This window comes from Rousettus aegyptiacus, unplaced genomic scaffold (genome assembly GCF_014176215.1).
Source record: "Rousettus aegyptiacus isolate mRouAeg1 unplaced genomic scaffold, mRouAeg1.p scaffold_m13_p_2, whole genome shotgun sequence".
In the NCBI taxonomy this organism is placed as follows: domain Eukaryota; kingdom Metazoa; phylum Chordata; class Mammalia; order Chiroptera; family Pteropodidae; genus Rousettus; species Rousettus aegyptiacus.
This window is the reverse complement of record NW_023416295.1, coordinates 2143770-2155602: the sequence shown is the minus strand read 5'-3', so window position 1 is coordinate 2155602 and position 11833 is coordinate 2143770. Positions and strand designations below refer to the sequence as shown.

At 63.1% G+C, this 11833-nt stretch overlaps 1 protein-coding gene across 8 annotated transcripts in view; it reads right to left on the bottom strand.

The window, feature by feature from the left end:
- Positions 1-9055: 9055 nt before the first annotated feature.
- COL6A3 (collagen type VI alpha 3 chain) overlaps positions 9056-11833 on the bottom strand; it is a 73140-nt gene continuing 70362 nt past the window's right edge. For all 8 annotated transcript variants that reach the window (XM_016144292.2, XM_036236439.1, XM_036236440.1 and 5 more), the window contains 2 exons: positions 10408-10572; positions 9056-9759 (listed from right to left, as the gene is read on the bottom strand). In XM_016144292.2, coding sequence (XP_015999778.2) covers positions 9719-9759; positions 10408-10572 — 206 coding nt within the window. In that variant the 3' untranslated portion in view covers positions 9056-9718. The remainder of the gene's footprint in view (positions 9760-10407; positions 10573-11833) is intronic.

Here is an 11833-nt window from a genome sequence, read left to right as displayed (position 1 = left end):
CTGGAAACAGACGCGGCAGGTACAAGCCGGGCAGCAAAGAGGACGTGGGTAGGAAACGGGAGATAACGGTTCACAAAAATGTAAAGCCACATAAATGAAAGGAAAACGACACGTACTTTTAAAACGTGCCGTATTGGTGAAAGTCGTTCACTCAGGAAAGAAATCTCTAAAACAGAGCAGTAATACGCCCAAGAAAAAACGAAATGGCGCAGTTGGCGTGACGGACGCTCAGACTTGCTGCATTCGTAGGCGGCGGCGCCCCCCAGCAGCGGTGACGCGGGGTGACGGCAAACCCCTCTGCGCCTCGGCGGGCCCGTCCGCAGACCGTGCCGTCTCGGGCCTGGGACCGCCACGGCACGTGTGGCCGTGAGACCTGTGACAGCTGTTTAGAGTGACGTCGGCTTGCTTGAAAATTTGAGCTCACTGGTAATTGAAATAATTAAGCTAATGCAGCATAAATGATCGCATGTCAACTCGGCGAAGATTTCCTGGAAGCCACGTATCCGTGCCAGACGGACGAGACGTTTCCCTTAGCAGGAGGAGGCCGCGGGGTAACTTCCACGGCGGCGACGCCCACCAGCAGCCAGGGGCGCCCGGGCCTCGGAGCGCACGGCCCGCCCCTCCCCGCTCGTCTCGCGTGGTCTGCGTCTGTGAGCAAGGTGACTGGTCGACTGGTCACCGCGTCCCTTGCTGCGCGGGAGAGGCAGAGGCAGGGCGGGTCCGCCCGCCGCCGAGTCCTCTCGTGCTGTCTCTGCCTCCCATCGCCCCCTCCGGCCCCCGCGACACGGCCCTGGTCGGGGTCTCCCTCGTTTCCGGCTCGGCCGTCGCTAGCCTCCCTTCCTGCCTCCCCGTTTCCAGCTCGGCCTCCCTTCCTGCCTCCCGGCTCCCCTCGACATACGCCTGACAGTTCCCGGGAAGCGGGGAGGGGGTCGCCCCGCTGTACCAACATCGCGTTATCAGGGCGCACCCTCCCGCCTCTGCTGTCGTGAACCCAAACTCTCGCGCACGGTGAGCGGGGCCGTTCTAGGCCGGCCTCATCTCTGCCGTCCCAGGAAGGGCAGGTCCCACCAAGATCATGTCCCCTGACGCCTTCCTCTCTGCAAAGCTTCCAGCGTCTGCACGGGTCGGGTCCACGTGCAGCAGAGATGCCCACCCTGGGAGACCCCGCTGAAGGGCCAGCCCCACAGCCAGGCTCCCCAGGGCTCCCCTGCTCCCCTCAACTCTACTCTATTCTCACTGCCCTGGGAGCAACATCGCCTCAGCTCTGCTCTGCTCCCGTGATGACCGGGGGGGTGATGACCGGAGGAGGCCAGTCCCAGAGGCCGGCCCCAGAGGGACGGCGCGGGCTGCGGCTTCGCTGGTAATGACGTCGCCTCGTCGGTGATGACGCGGTTGGCGTTTGGCTCCCGCGTCGCGGGAGGGTGTCCTTGCTCCTCGGGGGCCGCGCAGCCGGCATGCCCAGGACACTCCCCGCAGGGGACGCTGCTGAACGGGCCAACCTTCGACCTCGGCAGCTCCCGTGGCCAGGCACGCGTGTACGGGAAGACCGCTAGACCCCGCCGCCTGCTGCACCTCCCGCTGGGGTCACGGACAGCGATCCCGAGGTCGAGGCGGGGTCTGATTTCAGCCGGCGCGTCGGCGTCTGGCACAGCTGTGCACTGCGGGCAGGACCCAGGCGCAGTGGGCTCCGACTCAGTGCAGAGGTGGCAGACGAGGGACCCCAGGGCCAGGTTTCCCTAGGGGACATTTATCAGCATCAGTGTATTAGAATCTTCCAACGTGGGTGCCTAGAAGATGGACGCTTCGCCCAGCCTAACCGAGCGGCCCACGCGAGCCCCAGCAGACACAGGGCACCGAGCCATGCGCGGCCTCTGCGGTGCGGCCGCGGGGGCTCCTCCGGCTGCTACAGCCGCCCCCTTGGCACTGTCCTGTTCCACCCGGCAGTGAGGCAGGCGGGGACCCCCGGCCCGGGAGCCGCAGCGTCGCGCCAGTCCAAGAGGGCGTGGCCAGGGGGCGCCCTGCGTGTACAGCCGTCTCTGAACCCCGAAGGCTGATTGGGGTGGGGCGTGAGCAGCCACGTCTGCCAAACAAGGGAAGGACAGTGCCCCGTGGGGCCGGCGCACGGTCCCCGCACTCCCGCGGGCGACGCGCCGGGCTGCCCCCCGCGGCCCCTCGCGCTGCGCCCTGCTATTTTTAGCCCCCTCCCTGCCACGTCGGCTGATGCTCCCCCAACGGCAGGCGATGGGTTCCATGTGTGCGATCTGGAATGCGGCAGCCGAGACGCCGCCAGAGGCCCGGCTGCTTCCTTAAAAGGCAGGAGAAAGTCCAGGCCACGGGGCCGAGCGCGTGGACCCCAGGCGGGGGGCGGGGGGGGGCGCAGCTCCATCCCAGAGTTCTTGGGGGACACACGAACTAACAGGCCCCGGCATAGGAGCGTCCCCAAAGGGAAAATGGGTTTTCATCTCGAAACTCAAATAAGGGCAAGGAGGATTGGAGGCTATGCGGCCCGTCTTCTGAGGAAAGGCCGCCCCGTGGGACTCGCGGAGCCGCGGGTAGGAATCTTCTGCCGACGTTGATGGAGCAGGGCTGGCCGGCTGCTCGGGCAGAGCGCGGGGCTCGGCAGAGCCAGCGCCCAGCTCCAGGCTTTCCCGGGGCGGTCGCGAGGAGGCAGCTTTCGGATGAATTCTAAGATAGTAGAATACGGACTAGAACAGCGTGGCATGGCGTAGCGTAGCATAACGTAGGGCAGAACAGGTTCGGTTCTGAAAACAGACGGGAACCGGGGAGCTGAGCGGCCACCACCGGGGCAGAAACTCGCACGGCGGGCGAGTCCCGGGCGCTGCGGCCTCCTCGGGGGCCCTGGATCACCGGACCCCGGTGGTCCCGTGCCGGACGCCTCGCTGAGCCCATGTGGTGGAGCGCTGGGCGTGCCGTGGGCTCAGGGGAAGAGCTCGGGACACCTGCTCGGCCAGCGATCTCCTCTCCTCCCCCAACGGGTAGCGAGGCGCATCGCACCTGGGAAGCACGGCCCCCCCCCCCGACCCCGACCCCGACCCCGACCCCGACAGCCCCCGTCCACCGTCCACCCGCTCGCTCTCCTGTGTCCACTTCCGATCCTCTGGGCTCACGTCCGAACGGGCGGGAAGTACATGCTGCTCCTGCCCCTCCTCGGCCGGCCTCCGAGTCCGCCCGTGGCCACCGAGGGTGGTTCCAGCGGCCGGCGGGTCCCTGCCTCGAGGCCCGCGTCGCTGAGCCTCTAGACCTGAGGATGTCCCCCAGCAACGGGGAGGCGGGAAGCCTGGAAGTGCGGGGCCCAAACACCCCCAGGACCGCCCCGACCCTAAGAGGTGCGGGTCGGGGGACGCGCACCCGGCACCCCATCCTCATCGCGCTCGCCGGCTCCTCAGCGGCCCCCGCGGGACAGGCTGCCCACACGCCTCCCTCATGCCCCCCGTGCACCTACCCGAATAAACGAACTGGGACCAAAACTCGGTCAGGGTTCGCTCTGAGGGGGCCCCCCGGGAAGCCCGGGGTGTGAATGGCCAGACGACCCCGTGAACTAGACCGCTGACCAAACACAACAGCCCTGAGCGGAGTCTCGGACCAGAGCGGAGTCTCGGACCAGAGCGGGGTCTCAGACTGAGTGGGGTCTCAGACCGAGCGGGGTCTCGGACCGAGCGGGCGCCCCCCGAGTCTGCAGGCGCCCCCGGTGTCCCACGTCTAGCATCTTGCGGGAAGCGTGCGCGGGGGTCGGCACCTCAGCGTCCCTTCTGAACGCAGACGCGCCTGGCCGCTTCCCCGCGAGGGTGCCCAGGGCACAGGATCGGAAATACTATGCAAAGGGCCCCTGGGCCTGCCCCGCACCGAGCCTCAGGGCCCCTGACGGACGGTCCAGCCCTGGGGTCGCAATTCCGCATGGACGGCCAGTCCCCTGGGACCCGATGGCACCAACGGCCCCTCACTGCCCGCACTTCGGCTACGAGCGAAGGCCGGAGGCACCGGCGGCCTCAAGCTCAGGCCAGAGAAGAGAAGGGGAGGCCTCGCACGTGGCCGGGGGGCCGGGCACCCGGTGGCCCCGGCTTCTCCGGAGCCACGCCCAGGTGGGGGAGCGCGGAGAGCTTGGCTCCTACCGAAAAGTAGCCAGATCCAGCTGGAAGCCGGACAGCAAGGGCGATTTGGCAGGGAAGTGTGAACTCTTCCCTAGAAGTGAATCACCGTAGGGGAGACGGTTAACACTGACCTTCGGGGTTCGGGACACTGGCTTCCTGCAGATCCACTGGCGCCCACTCACGCTTGCCCGGGCTTTAAAATCATGGCGAAAGCTGCACAGAGCTGGGGGGAGGGGAGTGGAGGGTGCGTAGGGTGACGAATCCAGCAACGATGTTGATGAAAAGCCTGGAATGTGCTAATAGTTGAGTTTGAACAGATGGCCCCGTGACTCGGCCCCAGGCGAGCGGCCTCCTCACAGCCCTAAGCAGAGCCAGGAGGGCCGGCTCCCCCACGGCCTTCCCGGCAGAGCACCCCAAATAACGACAGAGAGACGGGGAAACTGGAAGGACGGGACGGATCGCGACTCTGTCTGCCGAGCGCGGAGGAGCTCGGGGGCGGGGTGCTGGGTGGGGCGTGCGCTGTGCCAGGAGGAGGGGCCGCACCTCACCTCTGACTCCCCGCGAGGGCCCGAAGCCGCTGGGGAACGGGCCGAGGGTCCGGCAGGCACCTGTGTGTCGCGGGAGCCCTGGGAGAGCTTCTGAGCCCCGTGACTCGTTGCACGGGGCCTCCGCACAGAGGGACCACTCCGACCCCGTAAACTAGGATAATGACCTTGACCTCACAGCGCTGCCCGCGACCTGTGTGAAGCACCTAGGACCGTGCCCGGCGCACGACGGCCCCCGACGGAGGCGAATCGTGCTAACGAAGGTCGCGCCAGCTCAGCGCCTCGCCCCGGCCTGACGTTCTCGCCCACGAAATCCAAAGCGGGTGTTCTTCTGCACCGGCCGGGCTGGGGCGCTCCCTGAGGCTGCCCCAGATAACGGGGGACACGGGGGCCGGGGGCCCGGGAAGGACGCGGGGTCCCCGGCGCCTGGCCGAGGCCGGGTCTTGGAAAGGCGTCCACGCGTGTCCAGGCCGGGGGTGCTCAGGCCGCCCTTCGCCGATCGCGAAGTCGGGGCGGGCGACCTGTCCCGGGGTTCGGGGTTCGCTTAGGCTCTTCGTGGGAAGAGATGTGGGAGGCTGAACAGGACACGAAGGCGGTGTCGGCTCGTGCGTCTTTGGGATCGAAACGGACCCAGAGCCCGAGTTCCTTTCTTCTGCCGCTGCCCTGGTATTTGCCGCCGTGGCTTCCCCCCGGAAATTCCTGCCGCGGCCCCGTCCCCGGGGCCGTCACGCGCCCCTCTGCCACGTCGTCCACGCTGGCCGCCAGGGGCCCCCGCCAGACTCACGGGAGACCACGTCAGCAGCCTCGGGCCGTGGCGTGCGGGCCCGGGCGCCCCCACACTCGCCGCAGACCGGCCGGCCTTCCCGGGCGCCCCCCCCATCCGAGGCACGCTCCTTGCTCCCGGGGTCCCGTCCGCCCAGACCCTCTCCCCCGCCGTCTCCCGGGCTGAGCGCCCCGCCCCCACCACCTGCGCGGTTTCGAGGTCGCCTTCCGCAGGAGAAGGGCGGCGGTCCCCCCCGGCTCCGTGGCCCCCGGCCTTGCCGTCCCCGTCCCGCGGCCACCGCCGGCTCCCGGAGCAGAACGCCAGGGCGCGCCCTCGTCACCTGCCGGCACCCTGCGTCCCGCCGCGAGGAGGCACGACCTCGTGACAGGCGCCCAGCCCTGCGTGCTCGCCGATCTAGCCAGCGGCCCGGAGCGACACACGCGGCATCGCCGGCCTCTCCGCCGAGCAGCGCGGAGCGCGTGACGGAGACGTGGGCCTCCGTGCGGAGCTGCAGCTCGCGGCCGCCACGGCCGTCGTTGCTTCTCCGCTCCGCGCGGTGACTGATATTGGGGTGAAAGCGGCTCTCTGGGGCCTAGTCAGAGCACCACGCACCGGGGAAGGCCTGGCCGCGTGCGGGTGGGGGACTCGAGGCAGCTGTGGGGGAGGGGCCGAGACCGCCCGTCCGGGGCCTCGCGTGACATCCAAGCGAGAAACGTGTCATGGGCCTCGCCCTGCGCCCTCCCAAGCAGCGGTCGGGGAGACGCCCGTTGGCCACTCACGCATGGCAAAGGCGGGTTCGCGCACACTGTGGGAGCGACTCATGCTGCCCGTTTGTTTTCTAGGAGGGCTGAGGGCCCACAGGGGGAAGGTCGGCGTTTGGCCCCTCATGGGGGGGCCGGGGCCCGAAGCCCTCTGCTCATGAAGTTCCTGCACGAGGCTGGTGTTGGGCGCCAGGTGGGCCCCAGGTCCCCAGAGGCGCTCCGCAGGGGCCTCATCACAGAAGGGAGCTGGGGCAGGGCAGGGCCACGGGGGGCAGCTCCGGCTCCTCCCGGGACCCACGAGGGCTCCAGCGCAGAAGCAGCAGGCTCGGGAGGCGAGGGGCACGGGCCAGGGGACGCGCCGCGGGCTTTCCGGCGCCATCGGTCCGGGCTGCGCCGGGCTCACAGCGGAAGGACTTGGGATAATAGTTAGGATTCAAGGTTTAAAATGAACGGGACCAGCCTGAGGTCCACTGGGACGGTCTAGATAATCAAAGCGACTGGGAGGTGACAGAATCCAGCCGGAAGGGCCCCACCAGGGCTGTCAGCGGTGGTCAACGTAATGGAGTTGGGAGTGGGTCTTGGAGAGGAGAAAACTGCCAAACACACACACATGCACACATGCACACACGCATGCACACACGCTGACACTCTGGCCCCTGCACCTCAGCACATGACTCTGCTTGGGAACGGGGTCCGGGCAGATGTGACCGGTTAGGTCGAGGTCACACCGGAGCAGGTGGCCCCGATCCCAGGTGACTGGTGCCCTCCTGAGAAGACGGCCGTGTGAACACGGGGCAGAGGCTGGAGTCACGTGGCTGGAAGCCACACCCGCTGCCAGGTGGGGAGCAGCCAGGAAGGAGCCCCACAGACAGCGGCCCTGCCCACACCTCGACCTTGCACGTCCAGCCTCCAGAGCCGCGAGAGAACTGAGCGCTGCTGCTCTAAGCGCCCGTGAGCGACGCTGGGTCATGGCGGCCCCAGCAAACGGACGCAGGCCACTTCCTGGTTCACGAGCCGCCCACCGACCGGGGCGTCGCCTGCCCCCACGGGATGGACTGGGCTGGCAGGCACGCAGCCCGAGGGGAGGCCCACGGCGTGCTCACGGGCGAGGGGCTGCTCCGGTCGGGCTGGGAACCTCGGGATGGCTGTCACCGAGACAGTCACAGAATCCACGTTCCCACCAGGCTCAAAATCCGCTCGAAGGGAACTTACAACCATCACAAAGCTCTCGTAGGTCCACTGGGCTGGACTTGTGCAAAAAAAGGGGGGTCTTCAAAGATTAAGGGGGGCATGACCTAGAAAGCAGAGTCGGTCCAGGCCCCCTGACCATGACAGCCTCTGAGAGGTCTCCGGAGCTTCGCGGTTCCCTTGAAGCTGCCCTGATGTTCAGCCAGGTTCTTCAGTCCCAACGAGGTGCCGGTAAATGAATTCCCGGCGTCACGCGCTGTGAAGTCCTCAGCCCCCCGCGCCCCGGCTTCCTGCACGTCCCAGCAGAGGCCTGCTCACCGTACCACCCGCCCACGGCCCCCCTGGGGCGTGGCTCCCCCTTACCCTCCCCGCCGTCAACCAGGGCACGGGCCAGTCGCCACGCAGGTGCACTCACTTTGCGAGCATCGCGAGAACGTCAAAGGCCGGACGGAAACCACAGGCCAGGGTCTCTGAGACCATCCGGCGTCCCCGCCTCATCCGCAGGCTCGACACCCACTCTCTCTCCTCCTCCCTCTCTCCTCGCAGTGGACCAACCAACGGGTTCGTCCCCGGTTCGCACGAGGCAGCCCTGCCCACGCCGGGGTCCCAGCGGCTCTGCCGGAGGCGCCTGCCAAACGGTGTCCTTCCCACGTGGAACCAGGGGCCACCTGCACACGTTTGGTTCCTTGCGTCATCCCCGACACCAGGAGAAAGAGGTCTTCGAGGAGGGAAAGAAAGAAGACTTTATGTTTTGTCTTTGAGGTTCCAGAAAAAGGCTGGGGAGCTGTGGGCCGACAGCTCGGCGCCTCTCGGCCTCGTGGGGCGGGAGCAAACGGCACCGCGGGAGCCAGTCCTTTTAAAGAAGCAGAGAAGGAGGCCAAGGCCCTGGGACCCGGCGAGGAGTTCGAGGGTCGCAGGGGGCTGTCGGGAGCCATTCTGAGAAGCCAGTATGAGGCACTGAAGAAGTCACGTAGCTAAAAGCCATGCTATGGCCGATGAGTTTAAAACAATGGTCACCTTGGTCAGCCTCATAAAGTCACCTTTTAAGGTAATGGAATGTTATACTACCGTGGAAACAAGAACGTGTAAGATCTTCTGTAATTGACAAGCATCGTTTTAGATATGTATGGTGTGCTTTGCTATGGTAACGTGGTGATTGATTATGGTCTTCAAAAATCACATGAAAAGGCTATGCTAAATACACTCGGGGCTGCAGCTCTGACTGCATGCCCTCCCGAAGATCTTTCCTGTCTTCTCTTTTTTCCCTTAGGCTTCACCCCCCTCTTTCAGGTACTGATCGACTTCAGCCGGCTGGCTCCGGCAGGGGGCCAGCCTCGTTCTTAAGACCACGAAGTCTCGGGGGCGCTAAGGATGGAGACCAGTGTGGCTGGCCACGGGGCGCTGGAGCGGGAGCAGGAGCAGGAGTGGGCTGTCCGCGCAGGTCCCCACACACGGTGTGGCGGAGCGCTCCGACCCCCCACCCCCTCCACCGGGCACACAGGGCGGGGCCAGGACCCTGGGCCTGGACTGGGCCGTTCCCCTGGGGGTGACTCTGACAGCAGGTGCTGTGGGAACAAGACAGCCAATGACACCAAACCCAAGACACTTTCAGCACTTTATTAAAAAGTTTCTTTGTATAAATTTCCTAAAAATTTTAAAATTAAAATTAGATCCCCCCTCCCCCGCACCAAAAAAAAAAAAAAAAAACCCACACGACATTAGAGGAATGCCAGGAATATTCTCTGTTACGATTCCTTTCCATTCTGGTGTAAAACTGGTCCCACGACAGTGCGCAGAGATTGAGAGACGTTGCTTCCTTCTAACGAGGTTGTTGGTGAGAGGCTTTAGGAAAAGGAAATGCTCTTGAGATCGAAGCCAGGACAGTGGGGGAAGAATGGACCCCTCGGAGGCGCGAGGCGCCAGGCACGGGCTTTCCGTCTAGCCGAGCGTAAGTGGCGGTGAACGCGACAAACCAAGCAAAAGCGCAGAGGGAAGCGGCAACACCCGGGTTCGCGCCTAGACCTTCCGCTTGTCCGGAGACAGGCGTCGCGTGAGACTCCAGAGGGAATCCGCGGTGATGGGCATGTCCGCGCGAACACCGGCAGCGGGTCCCTGCCACACGACTCCCGAAGTGTGAGGCAGAAGGGCCTGGAGACAAAGGGCGCCGGCTCCACGGACACGTTAGCACCAGATCGGCAGGTCGCGCGCAGGACGGTGCGTCCCACGTTCGAGTGTAAATCGAAGCATGAAATGGCACGGTGCCGGAATCCACACCCAGAGCCTCTAGGAAGATGGCGTGCAGACGGCTGACCCCTTCTTCTTCGAGAGGTATGTGTCACCGGCCAGCCGCGCTTAGGTCCCGATCGCGGCGATGACGCCGGGGTTGACGAGCACTGAGCGTCGGCGGAAGGGGCGGGCAGGGAGAGAAGAGGGGAGGGGAAAGCCGCTTTACTGAGCTGCGAGGACGCGGTGTTTCTCACGGAAATGATCCCGCGGCCTCTGGCTGTCTCACTTTTCTGCCCCGAACCTTTATCGGGTCCCTGGGCACTCGCCCCAGGGCCCCGCGAAGCTGCTCGTATCTTATTACCAAGCGAGCTGCCCCACGTGACGGAGGCGCTGTGGGGCCCAGAATCAGCATTATCGTTTAGAGGAAGCAAAATGATTTAAAGATGAACACACGGCGTTGTGGACCTTCGGTGCTATCGACGGTCGTTCATTATTATTTCCCTAACGATAGCGTTTGTCATGATATTTTATGAATAACAGAAACTTTAGTAGTATTTCTAAATAATGACGGGTACTTGGCTGTGTGTTTCTTCATTAGCAAAAATACAAGTATACCTGCATGCTTTTGGGAAATAATAATCATCCAGAAAATTAATCTCATGTGCTTTATCTGAATAGCTTCCTTATCTTAAGATTCAATTTATCTTCTTATTCATTGCACCATAATCATTGAAATAGCTTTAAAAGGTGCATCATGCATGGGCCTGGAACTTACATGATCTTTAAACTACACACACCGAAGCGCGGTGACTTACCAGGAGCGCAAATCTTTTCACAGTCTTTCTGTGAATTAAACCTGTTTTCGTTCCCTCCGCATCCTCCGTACCAGAACCTCGCACAGCTCTTGGTGTCCGAGTCGTAGTACCACTTCAGAATAAACTTCCTGCAAGTCCCTTCATCTTTGGGCAGCTTACAGATATCTTTATCAACGAGATGAGAAAACAATACGAATTAGAAGTCACTCTGCAACCAGCGTAAGGAGCCGACACTCTAAACACAACGTCGTTGGAGAAAGACAAGAAAATACTTTTGAGAAGGAAAATCGCCCTCGACCTTCCCCGAGCCTCAGCTGCAGACGGACGCGATAACCACTTCTGGCTTCTTGAACGACAGATACGGCCGCGGCGAGGCGGGGACTCGATGAACTGCGCTCGGAGTCCCAAGCGCCGGCTCTCGTTATGGGATAATTTGAGGTGAGGTGAACTGCGTTTCCCCTTTCCGATCACCGGGCCACTTACTCTCCCTTTCTTCTCATGTTAAATCCCCAGGAAATAAACTGAATTTCAAAACTTTGGAGCTTTCTTCTTATTGGCAAAATAGCAAAGAATTCTCGATAGTCAGAGTATAGTTCGAAAATGAGGCCGTACATTTCATTGCAAGCCAACTGGATGGAAAGTAAATGTCGAAGTGGAAAAGAAAGGAACTCGTGTGTGTGTGTGTGTGTGCGCGCGCGCGCGCGCGTGCATGCGTTAGTCCAGTGCCTTCGTGACCGGCCAAATTAAATAAGCAAGTAAAAAGAAGCGCTACCACTGATGTAAAAGTCACAACGGCAAAAACATCACACAGCGAAGCTGTTTTGGAGACAGGGCAGCATTCTTTTTCCCATTAAGGAAGTTTACGTTTTAAATGCACACATCTGACGGAGTCCAGCTGCAGAGCGAAAGCCACGCTCCCTGCCACGCCTGGAAGGGAAAGTTTACAGCTCATACACACAGTGAAACGTCTGTTCACAGGCTTTTCTGCCAAACTCCAGATCGTGCTGGGAAAAAGAAGCATTAATGTCATCCGTTATCTGGAAGTTTGAAAAACGGAACGTTCTCTCGACAAAACTCCCCGGAGCGCTGGCTGTGGTGCGTTCACAGGAGCAGCGGACATGCCTGAGTCGCCCGGCACTGCCCAGGCGGCGGGCGGCTCCCGGGCCCTACGCCCCGCCGCGTGAGCCGCCTGCGGGCAGAGGTGGTCGGCATGCGCCGTGCTGATCAACACGGAGGCATGAAAGGAAAACCTGAGTCTTCGGGAACAGAACCAAGGCTCAGGTCTGTGTAATGGCCCAGGACTGGTCTAGAACATTCCCTGGTGACGTGGGGGAGCCGTCACCCCAGTATGAACACCGGTGGCTCCTGATGCTCTCAGGGGGCTCCCCGCTAGAATCTAAGGACGCCGTCACAGTGGACACGCAGA